This window comes from Gymnogyps californianus, chromosome 1, assembly GCF_018139145.2.
Source record: "Gymnogyps californianus isolate 813 chromosome 1, ASM1813914v2, whole genome shotgun sequence".
NCBI lineage: Eukaryota > Metazoa > Chordata > Aves > Accipitriformes > Cathartidae > Gymnogyps > Gymnogyps californianus.
This window is the reverse complement of record NC_059471.1, coordinates 200,345,177-200,364,493: the sequence shown is the minus strand read 5'-3', so window position 1 is coordinate 200,364,493 and position 19,317 is coordinate 200,345,177. Positions and strand designations below refer to the sequence as shown.

The 19,317-nt window shown below is 38.8% G+C and overlaps 1 protein-coding gene across 1 annotated transcript in view; it reads left to right on the top strand.

Moving 5' to 3' along the window:
• Positions 1-4,860: 4,860 nt before the first annotated feature.
• TAFA5 (TAFA chemokine like family member 5) overlaps positions 4,861-19,317 on the top strand; it is a 453,995-nt gene continuing 439,538 nt past the window's right edge. The window contains exon 1 of the mRNA XM_050908021.1: positions 4,861-5,027. Within this exon, the coding sequence (XP_050763978.1) occupies positions 4,916-5,027 (112 nt within the window). The 5' untranslated portion in view covers positions 4,861-4,915. The remainder of the gene's footprint in view (positions 5,028-19,317) is intronic.

The following is a 19,317-nucleotide window of genomic DNA, read 5'->3' as shown; positions in this document are numbered from 1 at the left end:
ATAGATGGTCAATATTATGGGCACTAAAAAAGGTATTAAAAAAATCATTGAGGTATCTGTCTAGTTTAAACCTTTTTTTCAAACACGGCCTAAGATTAGTAAATACAAAGATAACAAATCTTCTCACAAAATCTGACTAAAAATGTTGTTTTTCTTTAACCATGAATCTGTATCACCTGACTGGTCTCCACTGATCCCTTCTTCTCAAGGAAGATGGAAGAAAATTGCAATTCCCTTGCATTTTTTCTGATACTTGCTATGGTTGTTAAAGAGGTGCTATGGATTGTTATAGAGACATACAGAGTCTTTTAACTACTTTTTTGAAAACGTAAATGGTTAAATAAAGTTGAAGAGCTTACTTTCTTAGTATTAAGCTCCACTGCTCTTCCTCTGAAAATTCTGTTGAGATAAAACAAGCTGATGTTACATAGCTCTTGTATGTAATTCATGTTTTTAACTTTGTAAAAAAGAAGTTTTTATTGATGCTATTCTTTTTCATCTATTTTACTCATATTTATCACAAAATTAATGGATCTAAACAATAATGTCCATTCCGAGGTTATTCTGTTCTTTCTTTAAAATCAACATTTAGAATCAACTGAAGCATTTTACTTTATCTAAAGCCAAAACTCAGTTGTTGGCTTGAATATTATTGGTTGGTAATTCTTGCTGAAGTACACTGAATCAATGTACTGCCATAGAATTTACCCACTTTTTACTTAAACCTTCTCTTTTCAAAGTAAATAAGCAAACTCAAGAAGAACGGAAGGTCTCTCTGTAAAGATCTGAAGAATGTTACCTTCCTTCTGCCATGTACATGCTTGATGCTAAATGAACATTAGGATTTATCCTCTGTAGGCTGCACCTGTAATAGAGGTCAACATCACTGCACAGGCTTCACAGGTCTGACATCCTAGCAGAAAGCAGCGGTGCATATACACATCATGGACAAACTGTCCGACACATAGATACCGCATACAACAGGCTTCAAACTATGCCTGTTTCTAGACAATAGAAACATTTTGCTTGTAATTTCAGTTGGAGCAAATGGCACAACCTATTTTAATAAATAGCTTAAATATTATTTTAATTTCCTTGTAGATATTAACTCTTCCAACAGCAATAGCAGAACAAGAGATCTGTGTCTTTGATTGTATGGGAATAAATCTGATTTCTGACAAGCTTATTTCATTTTAATATACAGCCTTTAACTTGGGTTTCTATTTTCTTGTCTGCTTTCAGACATCTGTCCATGAGTTTAATCATTGTTTCTACATCTCTGCACACACAAAGGTCTGAATACTGGGAATTTCTTGGGAGACGAGGGAGGCTCATCTGTTAAAGACAGAGGCTTCACACATTTTCCTTGAAAATCAATGTGAAGGGGGCATGTCAAGAAAGAGGCAAGCAAATTAATTTAAGATCACATTCTGCCACTTTTTCATTGAGTAGGATTTTACTCTGTGAGTAGTGTCACTCTAGGGTGAGGTACTTTTCAATACAAGACAGTGCAGGACAGCCAGACCATTACTGGGGATCAACATACACCTACAGAACAAATCAGCAGTGACCTAAAATTACATTTTTAAAGACTGGTTTTATGTCTTATCTTGTCTTTGACAATCAAATCAGAATGTAATGTTTGAAAATCTTTCTTCATATAAAATGCCATATAAAACTGTTACAGGTAGATGTAGATAGAAACACAAAGGCCCCAGCTCGGTGGTCCTTGTTCTCAGTGAGTGCTACCTTACTTTCTGAGTAACTGAGTAGTTCTCCGACACAAGAATTAACTTGGTCTCAAGTGAACAATGTCAGTTTTCAGAACTAGCAAAGCAATACTTTAGTTTCTGCATCAAGCTTCAGGCTTTATTTAGGTGAACAGTAATCATGACTCCCACTCCTCAGACTGAAAGCTGAATGTATTTCCAAGGGAAATCCTCTGGTATAACCACAACTTAATGGGTAAACTATAAGATTTACTATATAAAATTCTATGGACTATACCGAAAGGCACAGCAGCCTATATACTGTGGCTTTAAAGTCTCTTAATCTATACATCCTACCATATATCTCTTGTCAAGATACTCGGGCTTTTTCTTTTTAGTAATAGTTAAAATGTGTTATTTAACTGTACATTCAATACTCGCAGCTGTAATGGAAATCAAATTTCTTTTCATACATACAGAAAACTGCTTAATTTACATGTTAGTCCTGGAATTGCAATGAACAGCAGCACATCATACTGAGGCACTTTTGTTGCTTAATACTTATTTACATTTGTTCTGAGAATAGGAAATTTGGAAGTCCTGTTTTTTAAAAAAACTCATTATGCAGTAGTACTTTACAACATCAAATTGAACTAATACTATGCTATGGAGGAGCTATGGAATTTATATTGACTTACAAAGAAAATCTAGTGTCTAAGTCAAGGATAGAAGGTGTTAGAAAGATTTAGTCTCTAAATACAAAATAACAATAAAATGCTCTTTTAAATGATGTAGGGGAGAAGAATAAAGCTTAGCATGTTGCCTTAATGCTTGAGTTGTGCTCTATTCTAGTTTTTAAATGTAATAGAAAAGAAATTCCCACTGAAAATAAGGGAAAGGAAAGTCACAACTTGGAAGGGGACGTAGTGCATGCACCCAAATGATAGTTAAAGCTTCATCTCTGTGAAGCATGCTTGAACACATCAGCCTACTGCCCTACCAGTTCAGGATGCAAACTACTCTGGTAGAAAATCAGATCTGAAATCAAAGAGACTACATTGACAACGTCCTCCTGGTGCAAAACTGAACTTAGTTCCAAGTACCTAGCCAAGTGCAGCTGTACTAAAAAAGTCCCTATAGTCCTGTCTTGTTAATAATGCATCATTCATATACAATTTTAAGTCCAGATATTTAAGTGGCAAACAATCAAACAAACCTGGGGCTACTGAAGGAATATGGATCTACTTTTTCATGGTATTTTCATTATGCAACCAGAACACAGGAGGAGACGACTGGGACATTTTGTGACCAAGCTCCTCTTCTAGTCTGCCAATCCTGCCTGTACTCAGAACGTGACTACCTTCTGCAGAACTTAAAATATTAATTTGAGGACATTGCTATGGAGACTCTGAATGGAAAAGCTCAACTACTTGGTCCCTCTTAAAACATTTCAGTTTTTTATTATTATCATAAAGGCTACTGGCACACCTGTGAACTGGAGCCCTCTGAATCGGGTTTCACATCAATGTCTCCCTGCCACTACAGCGACAGAAGCTGCGTGCCAACAGTCCCTGTAAGGACCGCAGATGAATACAGGAGGAGGAATGTTTCCATTAACACCTATGGCCGTGTCTAGGCAGAATACCCCGTGGAGATTCCGAGCCGCACCATGCAGGTGAGGGGACGGGAAGAGGTCCCTGGGCCCCTTCTTCTGCCGAGACTCCGTCTCCGCCAAGAGCACAGCCTCCCCGAGGGGGCTCCGGGCGGGCGCCGTCTCCCCTCCCTTCCGCTGCCCGTCCCCGCCCGGAGGCTCCTCCGCGCCGCCTCTCCGCTGACGGCCGTGGGGAGACGCCGGGGGCTGGAGCCGGCTCTAACCCTGCAGAGCCACCGGGCTCGTCCCTCTCCGCCCCTCGGCCCCCGCCCGCCGCACTGCGACCCCCACCCCCGGCAAGGCTGGGAGCAGCCGCTGCGGGGAGAGTCCCCCCGCGGCTCCTCCCTCCCCACCGCCAAGGGTTAAACCCGCCAGTCGCAGTGTCGCCCCGGGGGAGGCGAGCGAAGGAGCGGGGCGAGGCGGCGGCGGGCAGGTGCGGGGCCGCGGGGCGATGCGGGCCCGGGGGGCGGGAGCGCCCCTTCGGCGGGGACGCGCAGGTGGCGCGGCGCCGGGGGAAGGACCGCTCCGTGCGCTCTTCACCTGTGGGCGTGACCGCCGTCCCCCTCCTCCTCCTCCTCCTCCTTCTCCTCGTTACTTGAAGGGCCGGCGCTGCTCTAGCGGCAGAGCCTAAGAGCGGAGCTGGCGGCGCACGGAGAGGAGGAGACCTGCTGCCGCCGACCCTCCTTGTAAAGTGTCCCGCCCGCCGCGGATCCGGCCGCCCTTCGCGCCTCCGCCCCGCCGAGCCCGCAGGACCGGCCGGGAGGGGAGATCAGGCTGGACTCGCCGGGGGGACGGGGCGCCTCTCCGCCCGGCGGGCCGGGCTGTCCGTCTCCGCCGCTGTCCTCAGCCCTTGGCGGGCACCGCCGCCCCCCGCTCCTCCGCGGGTGCCGGGCTCGGGCTCGGATCGCCCTCGCCCCGCGGAGCTGCCTGGCGGAGCCCTCCCCCGCGGGCGGGCGGCGGTGGCCGCCGGGGTGCCCTCGCCGCTCCGTGCCCGCTGCCCCCGCGGCCATGCTGCCCTGGGCCGGGAGGCGGCGGCGGCCTGAGCGGGGGTCGCCCTAGAGCGGCGGGCGGGCGGGCGGGCGGGGGAGGCCTCCCCGCGCTAGCACCGCCTCGGCCCGGGCCCCAGCCTGCGGAGCTCTGTCTCCCGGGGAGGGGGAGGAGGCAGGGGAAAGGGCAACAAGCGAAACAACTTCTGCAAATTAAAAAAAGGAGAGGAAAAAAAAAAGAGAGACTCGTTCGTGGGACGTCTTCAAAGCTCAGCACCACGCCAGGCATCCAAGTCCCAATAAAACCCACCACGCTAGTGAATCTCACCACAGTAGCGGGAGGAAAGCTGGCTGTGGCCACTGCGCCCCAGTCCTGCATGCTGTAGAGTCGCCTTGGCTTTTTGGCTGGAAGATGATTGCTGCAACAGGACCATGTTGCTGCTGACGAACCGTGGGGTTGTTGGAAGATGCCTTCCTTGAGGATTACATGTGGAGAAAGGCCATCAGTCAAGGGGAGAGCTGGCTGGTGAAACTGTCTGACTTTCCCCCCCACCGGGGAAGTGGCTTCAATGGCTCCATCTCCCAGGAGAAGCAGTAGGAAAGATGCCAATGCCTTGCCAAGCATGTCCTCAACTTTCTGGGCTATCATGATCCTGGCTAGTCTCCTAATCGCTTACTGCAGTAAGTACATGTTTGTCCTGGTGCTTTTGCTGGGCGTAAATCCACGCCCTTCCCATCTGAGGTAACGCTTCTGGCAAAGGCTAAGCTCTGATGCTGTCAGGCATAGGTCCTGTGCCTTAGACTTGCCACCTCGATGCATCTCCCCCCGCTCTCCCATGGTAAAGCAGGTAGATCGACACTTTAATGCTGCTGCTTCTCAGGAGCATGAGATGTCCTTAGGTTGTAGATGTGACATTTCCAGTCCAAACAGAAAAAACCTCTTTGATTTTAGGAACAAACTTTTTAGTGGTAGTAACCGTGATTGACTGTTCACTGTTTATTATCAGATGTTACCAGCTTTCTCCCAGACTGCTCCTTCCTTGTACACACTCTCTTACCCCTGTCCTCCTTCCACGAACAGGAGCAGTTTTGCTTACGTTCGTTCCTTTAGAAAGCACATACTTAGTCAAGTGACAGATGTCTTAACATCACCGGGATCATATGTGATTCTCTGACTGTGAAATTGCATTGGAACAAACCATGGCACTTCCTTAGCATATCCTCAGCAGTTTAGTAAGCCCATGCTATCTGTTTTAAAGCTGCATCACGGGTTATCAGTAGAGTTTTGTGTGTTCTTTTTCAAGCTTGATAGATTGTCCATTAATCACACTGAGTTGCAGATCAGGTATCTGTAAGAATCAAGTGCCTGGACTATAATACTTTTAAAGGTCTTTATTTTTTCTTGTTAGTTCTTTTGCTATCGGCAAGAGTAATTTTCAAGCAGTTACATAATATAAATAAAGTTAATGCCCATGCTTCTGGGGAATGCAAGTTAGTCTATAGTACCAGAGTGGGAATCTTTCAAAGAGAATAGAAAAAGCAGTTTCTATGCAATAATAAAAAAATACGTAATTTATCAGGAGGGACCTGCACAACTTTGCCAAAATGAATCTACACTGTATTTTCCCAACCTGAGCTGAATGTGGTCTGTAATTTACCCATAGTGCGTATTCCTTTCATTAGCTGTAGCATAAAAGACTTTGCACTGGGCTTGTCTTGTTGAGCTGTAATAGGTGTAGGTTATGATGAATAGGAAATAGATTCTGGTTTTCAGGAGCATGACTGCTGCATTTCTTAACCCTCTATTCCTTTCCCTCCAACTGCATTATATTCTCCATTTTTCTGTGTTGGTTTTTTTTTTCCTGAAACAAGATTGTAATGGGCTAAGAGAACCTTTAATTCACTTTTTTTGCATGTTACAGGGACTCTTTGTACTGACAACAGTGAAAGAGGCTTATTCCAAAAAGAATAACATATTTTGTAATTATTTTTTATAATTTAGCACATTTTGCGTTACACTTCTCATAAAAAATCATATCAAACAGGCCACACTTAAATAATTTCATTTTGTACATAATGCCATATTCAATGTGCTAATATAGAGGGTACACTAAACAACATACTGATATTTAAAAGCATTTATGTGCATACTGGCAGATAAGTGACTCAGTAAATGCATGTTACAGGATGAATAGTTCAAGTGTAAAGGGAATTCAGCTGGATATTAGTAATAGGAAATATTTTATTAAGTTTGTGCTAGAAACGTCTGGAGGGTCCCAGGCTTTTTGTGAGAAGATACGAGTTCCGTGCAGATATCTTCTATCAGCATAGCCTCAGAAAGAGTTAACTGTAAACTCTGACACCTTAAAAATTATTTATATTCAACAGTGAGAGGTTTGACAATGTTCTGTTCTAAGGAATGAAATCGTCCATTTGTTATATATTGTTCATTATTTATTTTTTGCATTGTTTACTGATGCTGAACAATGCAAATGTTAGCCGATAATATGAAGGCAATTTCTGGTGTGCTTAAATGACCAGTTTCTAATTAGTTCTCTCAGCCAGTGTAGATGGTGTTCCTCAAACATGTAGTACGCTCTTCATTCCATATAGCACTGAAAAGCACCGTGCAGCTTAAAATATGCAGTGTCAAAACACTCCACCATTTATGTAATGTTTCACTGATTTGACAACTGCAATTCCAAATGTTAATGAAGCACCATGAACATTTTCTCTAGCGGTAGTATTTGAAAAATTGCAAAAAATGTTTTTGCTCTGTGGAAAGGGTGAAGATATTTAAAAATCAAGGAAAAAGATGTGAAGCTATTTCTAGGTAAAGTAGTACTGCAAATTTTATGAATTCTTTTAAAAATCATCTAGGGTTTATTCAGTCTTTTTTTCATCTGATGCCTCATTTTTTGAAGAAAAGCATAACTGGGCAGTGGGGTGGGGGGAACGACTTAGTTATGTTTCAAGAATAACAGCCTTGCCATATTTCTTAGGAAGTAAAAGAAACGAACTTGACAATGTAAGGTGTTCTGTATTTTTCCACACACTTTATATTCAGGTATATGGAAGTATACCAACTTAAATCTCTGATATTGAGCAGACTTCTGTAAAAAAACAATAAAGTTGAATATATTATTAAAGTAATTACAGGAACCTCGTATCTGATTATCTCTCACTGTATCATTTTATTACATTTACATCAAACCCTGCAGCTCCAAAAAAAATCAGAACTTTTCCATTTTTCCATTTTTTTTAGCACTATAAATAAAACTTTTGATCTACCTTGCTTATTTTCATTTTTAATCTGTTAGTCTGACAAAGCTTATTCCTGAATCAGTTATATGAATGTGGCTTCCCCTTCCCCTAATTACTTTGTGAATCTTTGTTTCTGGGAATGTGTTTGTTGTACAGTAGTCATCCCTATTACTGGGAGCAACCAGTAAATACCATACTCTGAGTTCCACTTGACAGATAAGCGTATTTATAAAGCATGTTCTGGATGTATATGTACAGTCCATTAGACTTTCATTTATACTTTAATTTCTGAAGCCCAATTATGTTCTCTTTGACATGGTAAAATGATAAACTGATCGTTTTTTCTTTCTTAAATGTTTAGATTATACTTAGGGATAGTGGCTCCATCCTATGGTGGAAGAGAAACCTGCATCAAATCAATTAGGTTAGTTGCTATAGTGATAAATATAATGTAATATTCTCCAACTGAAGAAAAATGGTAGGTTCTCAACAGGAGAAGGCAAAAATGAAGCAGTAGAAATAGGCTGTTTATGGTCCTTAGTGTGACCACCAAGGAGTTAGTTTACTTAACAGAAGCATCAGTAAATGTAAAAACAGTCTCAGAAGGCTATCCTGGTAGCGGGTGACCACCTTCAATGGCAATTCAGAATTAGAGGAGTTGTGACATTTTTGGATCCCAGACATGCATTCCACATAGTTGTTTAATGAACAGCAGTAGACCAGAGAGAAGTACCTACAGTGAATTCTTTAAGTTACTGTTTTGATGTTGTAAAGGTACATTGAATTGGTTTTTTTGCCTTCATAACTGGGATTTGCATTTTTTCTGTGTTAGAAAGTTTGGTCAAATTAAGGAAATTTTCTGTGGTGTCACAGCTGCATGCTACATCAGGAATATAAATAGCATGTTTTTGATTCAGAATTATTTTTTAGTGCATTCATTCAGTTGGCTTTGCTGTAAATACTGAGGTGCTTTTTATATGTAAATGGTGACTTTTTAAACAACATATGATTCAGCTTTACAAAGTTGTGGCTGTTACAGCTTTTGGCTTTTCTTATTTTATACTGCTTTGTAAGCATAAGGAATAGAACATTAGACCCCTGTGGTGCTACAGGTTTTGCTGTTCTTTTAAGGTAATACTTCTAAGGGCAAGCAAATGGGTTTTTTGAAAGGAACCACCAAACCTGAACGGTACTTGGAAAGTTCACCTTCTTGTTTTAAATATTGTGTATGGAAAAAAGCAACATGAAGCCCAGTATTTATGCTGTCTAAATGGTGGTAGTACTAGGAAAAAAGAATTTAAAACTCCAAAATGCAGAATATTTCCCCTAACTGTACAGTTCTGCATTGTAAGTGCAAGTTCTTTCACAGTAATAAGAAATGGAAAGAGGAAATGTTCTCCTAATTCATTATTTCTTTTGCTTGCAGAGTACAATATAAGAACATTGTAATGATGAAATACTGGTAGGTTATATTAAATGACTGATTCTGCAGTCTACCATTTAAATCTGTGGAATTTGTTGAGCAGAAAAATCAAGGCCTTAGCATAAACAAAAAAAGTGTCTCAAAGATTTTGCATGGTACTATGCAAAATGCAGATAATTCCCATCAAAAACATTATATTGACCTCACCTTAAATTGAGATCCTCTTGTTACACATTGGGTGGACACTGCTCATTTGAGAAATACCTTTTCATCGTCCTGTTCTGGAATTGCCTTCTGTCTAGAAGACACAGGCTACTATGGTCTCTAGGTCTTACTGTTCCCTTATGCTATTTGAGACTGCCAGCAAGGATGGCGATTAGCTGTGACTGTCACCTGGACACCTCTCCAACAGGAGCTACCATAGCATCATGCATAGGCTACTGAACAGCTGTTAGACGATAAATGGTCACTGCTGATTTATGTTGGATGCAAACAAGTCACCTCTGAGTGAAGGCCTACAGCTCCTGTTACTGATCCTGTATCATTCAGATCACTTTCTCTGTTTTTTACAAATGAAGAAGATTTTTATAATCTGTCCAACAGATCTGTAATTTTATTATGTTTTCTGCAAGAATTACTGTTTGTATTTTTCCCAAACTGTGCACACAGAATAAATGTGGCATATAGAGCAACTGTCATTATTCAAACTTTTTTCAGTCTAGTTTGTGTATAGAAATTAAAAATAATGCTTTTATGACATTGAATAAGAAAAGCAAGATATTAAAATTTTGTTTCTTTATATAACATCCTAGCTGCTCCTTTTTAAGAAGGTTCATTTTTTGAATTAAAACCAATGCTTTGAACTTAATGGCCTCTACAACATACTACTTGTCAACGTGAGTAGTAAACTGACATTGAGATTGTCTCACCAGTTGTGTTGTAGTTTGTCCAGATGATGTATTACATAGAAGTTGTTGGCATCAACATAAGAAATGTCTTCTAACTGCTTTTAATGTTGAATTCAACCCTTTAAGGCTAAGTAAGCACCATTTACAATTTCTCAAATGTATTTGAATTCTGGTAACTCTTACTTCCATTGCAAGTATAACCACTGATACAGATGGATATAATGGGAAACAGGTAGGGAGGGGGAACTAGAAAGAAATGGATATTTTCAATTAAATATGTGTCAGAGGAGTGTTCCATGTCTTTCGGCAGGGTTGATAGGAGAGATATTGAGACCTCTTTGACTTGCTTTTTTTTCTCTGTTTATGCAATGTACTGTATTGTTCTTACCATATACTATGAAAACAGTATTGGGAGCATGGAGTAGAGTCCCACTGCTCCGCCTAAGTGTAAACATGGGCTAGATTGTATCTTCTTTTACTGGGGTCCCATTATCTTTGCTTAGTGACTCCATTGAAGTAGTAGTAAGTCCTTTACTGAGATTAGCCTTATGAGTGGGTATTTTCCCACTCACTCTTCTCTGCTAGAAGCTGGGGGTATGAAATCTCTTAGTTTTTAGATGTAATTTAGTGCTTTCTTAGTAAGTGCTCTAACCATAAGGCTATTATGTGAAAAAAACACATCGACAGCTAGTCCAGCATCTGGCATGCCAAATAATGTTTATTAGAGGTATGCCTTGAATGTTGTGGATAACTTGGATACTGAACTATGTACAGAAGTGTCAAATACATAGGCAAATCTAGATAGCATTGATTAACCACAGTCTTCCTGCTCTGCATATTCTTTGTTGCTAAATTCAAACAAGAATGTTTTCATGCTTAGGCTCATATTTGACCAGGTGTGTTGTTCCGCTGTTGGGCTGGGGATTTGTTTAGTTTTTTTTTTCTCTGTTTAAAGGGAAGTTACACTGCTTTTTGCACAGATGGCTGGCAAAATAGCTTATTGTAGATGTTTTGGGAAGTCATCTCTTCATGGATATGCTTTTATGTTAGCCCTGCAAATAGGAAAATGTTATGCAGTGACTATTTGAAAATATATGAACCGTATTTACACTATGTTTTCCAATACTTTTGGTGTAGAGGTTTATTTCAAAGATTTTGTGCATGTTTTTCAATAAATGGACTTTGGCTACAGTACAGCAATCACAAGTATAATGGTAGAGTGTTTTGCATTCATGTGATGATCTATTAATCTCCTGAAGACTTTGTGGCTTGTGTCTTATTTCGATCTCTGGATAGACCGCTTCTTTGGACGCCTCTCTTCAAACACTTGATTGCTCTCAGATAACAGGGAAGTATGTCGTCTAACTCTGGGGTGAGGAGTATAACTATTTTTCAAGAGAGTCTCTGTGCAACAGCCCCTTTGGCTCTTTCCTGAGTAACAACTAGTTACTCAATATCATCCCTGGTTTTGCATCTCCTAGCACTTTTTTTAAGTGTCTGTGGCCCGTACAGCAATAAGGAAGTTACTTCTCTAGAGCAAAATGTTATTTATTTTGCCAAACGATATGCTGCTGTTGGAGAAAACATGAATTATATCTAGAAGAGACCTCTAGCTACTATTTTTCCTGTGGTTACAATTCCCTTCAAGGCTGTCGATTGGTATGACTTGTTTTTAGTTTTGATGTTCTCTGCCTCATTCTCTTGCAGCCTGAGTTAACACATGCTTTCAGCTGACCCTTGTCTTTAAGACCCCTCCACCACTGGCATCTCCTGCTCTTCCAACAGCAGAGCATTTTAACAGGGCAGGATCTTACGATACTTTTAGGATCACATACCTGGCAAAATAAAGCTTCCTTCTGTCTTTGCCTGTGACTGAAAGTAGCAATTTGAGCTATGACCCCATTGTTCAGTTTGATGTTTTGAAGGTCCAGAACTGGGACTGTCTCTGGTTTTGTTTTGTGTGGAGGTTAATTCCAGAACATTGTTAACAGATGTGCTCTGTTTGTGTTTTCTCTACCAAAAACTGAATAAAAGCCCAGAGCAGAATGCCTAGGAGATTGGTAACGTTTCTAATTGCAAGTTATGTTGGTTGGACTGATTCCTGTTTTTCCATCCGTTGTAGAGAAGAATTGTAGTGACCGACTGTACTCAAGCGCAGTAGTACAACCCGCTGGTTCTGTTAGCTGACAAAGCTGCATCATCTGAGAGAAAGGTCCTTAATTCTTACAGAAATGAGAAATTACTACATATGAAAAAGAAACTTTGGTTTCTAAAGTCGATCAAAAAGTAAAAGGGAATTCTTATTATGTTCTTGTTAATCATAGTTTAATTTATGGTGGCTTTTACCTTTGTTCTTAGAACTCTTTTTTTTTTTTTTTCCTGATTATCTTAGAACTCTGATGTTGACAAATGTGTTCTAAGAGATGATACGCTGACAATATGAGATACTGTTAACCCCAAATGCCTGTATCACTTTCGATACTCTCAAATGTCATTATCCCTTTTAGCAGAATATTTAATTTTTCCCTTGAACTACACGAATGCAAAGTTTGGCAGAACAGCTTAGCCAGATGATAGAAGTGCGTTTAAGCTAAGCTCTTGCACTTTTCATTAAAGGGTTCAATTGCAAGCAGAAATGTCGAAATGCTGTGGGAACAGTGACTTCTGGCACTTCTGGCAGATCCAGAGGAGGCCCACAAAACTGATCAGGGGGCTGGAACACCTCTCCTATGAAGAAAGGCTGAGAGAGTTGGGGTTGTTCAGCCTGGAGAAGAGAAGGCTCTGGGAAGACCTTATTGCGGTCTTTCAATAGATGAAAGGGGCTTATAAGAAAGATGGAGAGAGACATTTTACCAAGGCCTGTAGTGACAGGACAAGGGGCAGTGGTTTTGACAAGAGGGTAGGTTCAGATTGGACATTAGGAAGAAATTTTTTATGATGAGGGTGGTGAGACACTGGCACAGGTTGCCCAGAGAAGTTGTGGATGCCCCATCCCTGGAGGTGTTCAAGGTCAGGTTGGACGGGGCCTTGAGCAAACTGATCTAGTGGAAGGTGTCCCTGCCCATGGTAGGGGGAGTTGGACTAGATAATCTTTAAAGGTCCCTTCAAACCCAAACCAATCTATGACTTTTGTTCTCTTGCTTTAAATTAAACTAAATACGAGTGTAACAGGTACTGTGAGAGGTTACCTGTTACTGATAGCATTCTCTGGTGTTACTGAAAGGGTTCACCAGTTTCTCATTTTTTTGAACCAAAATGGACTTTATATTTAGTTATACTTTGGATAGACACTTTTCTTCTGTGCAACCTAAAAGAAATGTGATTTTTTTCTATTATTTTTTGTATAGTGAATGAATTGCAAAGTAGTTCTGTATATAGGCTTGAATCATAAAAATATAAAATTTTCTGAACTGAACTAATATAATATTCTGAGTTAATCTTCAAGATAATTTTATTGAAAAATATCAGAAAGGTGTTCCAGAGCTTTTTCAGTATACACTGTCAGTAGTGCTTTATTGAACACTTATTTTAAGATGAGAGTATATATATGTTTGTATATATATGTGCTCAGTAAAAAACACATGAATATTTAAAATAAAACTGAGAGGCTTTAAAAATTGTTCTTACTGAATGTTACTTAAAGGTAGTAATTTCCCTGAAATTACCTGCTATAAGGCATTTGACCTAACATGTCTTTGAATATCCTAATACCTGGAATAGTGATTCTTTTAAGATATCGTTTTAAAGAATTTTCACAGTTGTTTTCCTTTTATCAGCTCCAGTTAGAAAAAAGCAAACATATATGTTCTGGAACTCGGATCCTGATGGGTTAAAAGAAATGGCTGACAAATAGTTTCAATTCCATCTGAACAGGACTGGTCTTTCCTTCCTTTAGATTTCTGCAGTATAGTCATCTATATTTACCATAATCTCCTTTTAAAGTCAGTGGAAACATAGACATTTTTACAGTGCAGTTCACGTGGCCTGTTCTAGATACATGATGTAGTTTGAGGTAAATTGTGCTGCAACAAAGCGCTTGTCTTTGTTCACTATAAAGCAGATTAGGCAACTAGCTAAGATTTTAACATATATGTTATCACATTAGTCCAGTCCTTCATTACAGCGTCTTTAGAATGTTGCTTATGTTATTATCAAGGCCCACACTTAATATTTAAATGTTTAATGCTGAGTAACTCGTTCAGTATTTCTGTAGGGAAGAAAAATCGTAGAAAAATAGGCTTGTGATACAGATTCATTAAGACTGTAGGTCAAGATATTGAACTACTGCAGCAAAGGATTTGTACAAATTGAGGGATGTAGTTGGCATAAATTACTGGGATCTTCTGAAGACATCTTTGCAAACAGCTTGTATCCTGAACATTTTTTGCAATGTGTTTTGTCTTACTGTAAATTCTCCAGTTTCATTGCCAGTATTTTCACACTCTGGGCACTCTAAAAATACTGTCTTTCCTCAAAAAGTTGGAAACTAGGTGAATTTTAGACAAGTGTACCAAAGGTTATCAGCTTTACCATTCTTTCTCATTTTTTAAGCCTCTTCCATACAAAATAAGATTAAACACATTTGGACTGTGCAACCTTTTATAGTGTGATTAAAACATTTGAATCACCTTCATCTACTACTGATTTAGGTAAGAAAAGGTTTAAAGGTGAACAATGTGTACGTATATATAAGAAGCTGCAGGGGTGAAGACGACTAGAAATGCTTGCCTTGTGTATAAGAGCAGATACGAATTGCACTGAGCATTAAAGTGCCAGCCCCTCAACTCCTCCTGCCCTTCCTTCTCCCTCACCTGGAAAATGAAAGCTATGTATGAAAAAAGTTTATGTTAGGTGGTTATTTTTGGTAGGATATTGGGCTTTATGACCCAAGAGGTTCCTCCAATTTTACGTTCTTCAGTGTAAGTGCTATTTTTACAGTCCTTTTCATCTGGAGAGATTTGTTGCCTTCTATACCTCATTCCTTTATAAATATGTTTTTGTTCAAGGAATATATTGCTGCTTTTCACCTTTTTCAATGGTATATATCTTCATGGACATTCTTTTTCTAACAGCTGGCCAAATCTGGTTGTGCTGCCTGTATAACTAGAGATCTCTACCTTAATCCTGTCTATAAATGTAATTATTTTCTAATATAATCTTCTTTAGAATGCCTTACTGAAGAGACTTTTTAATGGTTTATGGTGTTACATGGGCTCCCTTTCCCATGCTTTTGCAGAGTTCTGTAAAGTGCTGCTGTGAAGTCTTATGATCCTAAAGTTGCATGAACTTCCACTTGTAATTACGATAAATAGATCTGAGATATTTCAGATACAATTCCAAGGAATGAGTTTAAAAACAGTTTATAATACTTGAGTTGGTGGCATTTCAAAAGCAATTCCTATGAAACAGCTTAATGCTTACGTTTTTCCATTTTGACATTTGACAGCAATATAGGTAAACCAGTATATTCTTTGGCACAAATATTACATTGACTTCATAAGACTGACCATATTGAGCATATGTAATACTAAGAACCATTGCCTAATGTTTTCTCAGATAATTGATCTCTATATAGAAGAAGGGGATGTCCTTTAGAATCCTCAGTTTCACAGAGTGAAAGTAATCTTTTCCTCTTGATATTCTAATATAAGCAAAGATGCAAAATAAAATGAAGCATCTAGCGATCTCATTTTTTTAGTTAATTCCCTGAAATTTATAGGGTTTTTTTTGTCTCCACCAAAGACCAAATATGTAGAACTCGAGAAACCATTTCCTACATTACCTTATTAGAGCACATTCCCAATATATTTCACTGTCTTTCCTTTCACTGCTTGTAATAACTGATGTCCATTTCCTTCCTGAGAGCTTCTTTTAGAATTTAGTGCTCCATATTGGCATAGAGTCCCAATATTAGTTTTCTATATTTTTCAGTTTTACTTCTTATTTTTCTTATCTAAGGTCAGGTGAATTGGCCCTACTGTTTGTCTTGCCACTTTCTGAAGTGCTTTTCTGTTACTAGGTCTGACAAGTACAGCTATGTGAATCACAGTTTGCCAGTGACTTCTCAGACAAATTAACTTGATATATGTGTGGAGACTTCTTCTCCCAACTGCTAGATCTGCAGAGATTTGAGAATTGGGCTTGGTTGTTTTTCTTCCACATGCATCAGGTTCTCTGAGCCCAATTATAAACTCTGTGATATGGCATGCTGTAGGCTTGCATGTATGTACCTTATTAGAACTTAGAAAACTGGCAGTGTACAGAGAATATAATACATCTAAAATTAGAGTTTAATTTTTCTTCTGTCATTCTAAATTATTTTAAAAGTATATTAAAGCAACAGATATGACTATGCACAGAGGGTTAGAACTGAACCGTTGAGAAAAAATATGCTTTCAGTTTCAGTGCATGTAATTTGAACAAACATTTTAAGTTGCCAAAATGCTGGAGAGCCCTGGTAGATATGTTGAGTATATGTCATTTGTCATGACAAGGATGTCTAAATTTCAGATACATGTTAATATTGCTCAGGTCATGTATGTTTTGTGTGACAAAGGACACCTATGTTTTGGCTGGATAATATACATTTTTCCAGTTGTGGAACAGGAGCAGCTCTCTTAAAAGTGGGTGGCAGGAAGCTAGAACTTAAACCAGAGCTAGATGGTTTTGGTCTTTGTTTGAAAAGGATGATCACACAAAGCATATGGAATGAAAATTTCAGGGCTCTTCTGTAAAGTCAAAGAGCAGCGTTTCTCAAGTATGCTTTCGACCAATTTCATGTTCTTATTTTGCTTTCTGGTTTACTCTTCTCAGTGTATATTTCTATAAATGCATATATTTATTCTCAGGATGTGGCACTGTAGCTGAACTTAACTGATCAAAATCTAACATTTTTTTCCCACATCTCTAAATTTGCTGATTTTTTTTCCCCTGAAGAGCAGAGATAGTGCCATGAGTTTGGGGTTTTTTTGTTTGCTTTTGTTTTTTCATTTTTTGTTTTTTTTTTAATTGGAAGGTAATATGGCAACCTCAGATGAAAAAAAAGTGTACATTTAAAGAAATAATAGAGGAAGTAAAATTTTGAATTTTGCTTGCTGACATGTTGAAAAGAATTGGAAGTTGAATTTTAACTTTGATTTGCAAACTTTGACAGCATTTCTTTACAAGTCAACAGAGAGCCTTTCAAATCAGGTACAACTATGTGACAACTGTTGGAGAAAATTCTGTCCTTAAAAAATGAAAGCTTGCGAATTCACACTGAGGCTTGTTTGTGTGTTGGTTGCTTTTCCTCTTACCTACATCCCAGGACTGACTGATGTATAAACACAGGGATACACATGTGAGAAGACCATGTGATACTCTGGATCATCCATTTGAGTTTTGCTTCATTGGAAACAAATGTATCATATTGGTTAATTTATATCTTGTCTGGAATTTTTGAGAGGAGTAATTTTGTTTATTTAGGAATAGTTTGATCAGTAAATAAATGTAATATTTTTTCTTCTGTGGGTCTTTCCTCCTAAATTATATAAAAACACTTAAATATTTAAATATTGATAACAGCGGTTCTTTCTAGGACTGTAAGATAAATAGCTTTATTGGTTTATAGGGTATGAGATATGTCTATGGCTGCAAATCTTTTAAAGAAAGCTGAGTTGGGTTGAGTGCTTGCTTTCAGGTAGTAGATTCTGTGTCCAGCCTTATCTCTCTTGGTCTTTTCCACAGGCACCTGAGTCTGAAACATTACTGCTAGTCAGGAAGCTGTACCTGCTGAAAGTGAGAGCATCTGCTTCTGTCTCTTTGGTTAATGCAAGAACTGCCATAGTGGAGGAATTAAAGCTCTTACAATCTGTCAAAATGTTAGTTCCCAACATTGGTAGTATTTTAGCTGAGAGGCAGGAAAATCAAGATCTTACAGAATGTGTATTGGCTAACTCATTCAGTTGCTGTGCATGCTAACATGAATCTTGGCCAGGAGGTTCATCCACTGTTGCAATGCTTAGCTCTATAAAATACAATAGTGATAACCATAAAAATGTATTTTCTTTCGCATTGAAAGTAGCTGCTATTGAGACTATATTCAGGCAGAAAGAATGTAGCTTGATACATTTAAAACCTACATATATTAACAGTTTATATTATTCCAGAAAAATAACCATAATGTTTATTTCCTGAGAACAAGGAATTTGGGCAGGTTTAAACACACAAGATGAGGAATGATTTATTGTCTGTAAACAGTTGAAAAGACTCCTTTTAAATCAATTGCAGATAATGAAAGAGAATTAATAGTGAAAAGAGAAGACATTCTTTCCTTTTTTTTTTCCCTGAACTTGGATTCAAGATGACTAATGTTGAAACAACACGTTGGAAATTTGCATGAGTGTCTGAGCCAGTGAAGCTGACAAAGGAGGAAGAGCTTCCACATGTGAAATTCATGCAAATGCTATCAAAATATCTACCAAACTCTTTATATTTTTACTTCTGTTGAAACTAAGTATACAGCTTTTTTTGAAACCAGCTAGATTTCTAAAGGTAGTTTTGAGGTATCACTTACAATGTGCTTCAGTTTTCTGTTCAATTCAGTGTGCTGTAACATTTGAAAACTTTTTCATCTATATGTGGAACTTCTACAAATACTGGAAATTAGTATCTTTTGTTCCTACAATGTCTTTTTTGGAAAGTGATTCTGTCTGTAGTGATTAAAGTACACATATACACAGCATGAGCCTCATTTTGTAGTAGATTTTTTCCTCCTTTGCCTGACTAGTTTCTATACATATGAAAAAGCAGATTTATGTAAGATGAATCTCAATTTTCCGTGAAGAATATTGATCTTACACTACCAACACGTTTCTAAACATAAATGCATTTTCTTTGTATGTTTTCAATAACATTGAAAAAGAGTGGTTGTGGCATGTTTTTTTGCAGGATAGGCATAACACATGTTATTTTTGCCTTTGATAAAAGACTTATTACCTGAAGGAACTTAAATATTTTTTTTTAAAGAGAAGGGAGTAAAAATCTATGAAACAAATTCTTGTGAGCAGCAAATTTGGCTGGTAGATTAATCAGGCAAAAGAAACTAGTCTTTTTGACACTTCAGCTGTGAGGTACAGACTAATTTTGTGAAGCTCAAAAACAAGTGTCAAGGAGTTTTATGGGCCCCATTACCTTTCAGGTTCATAAAACATTGCCAACAAACATGTCCCTCTCTCTCTTTTGTAGAATAAATAGCTCAATTAATTTGTAGAAGTCTTTCTATTTTGTGTACAAAAGAAGAAAATGAGGGTAAATTAATCTGAATAAATTGGGTTTGTATTTTATTCCATTAATCTTGTGGGAATTAGTATAACAATGATGCTAATACTGTCATAAA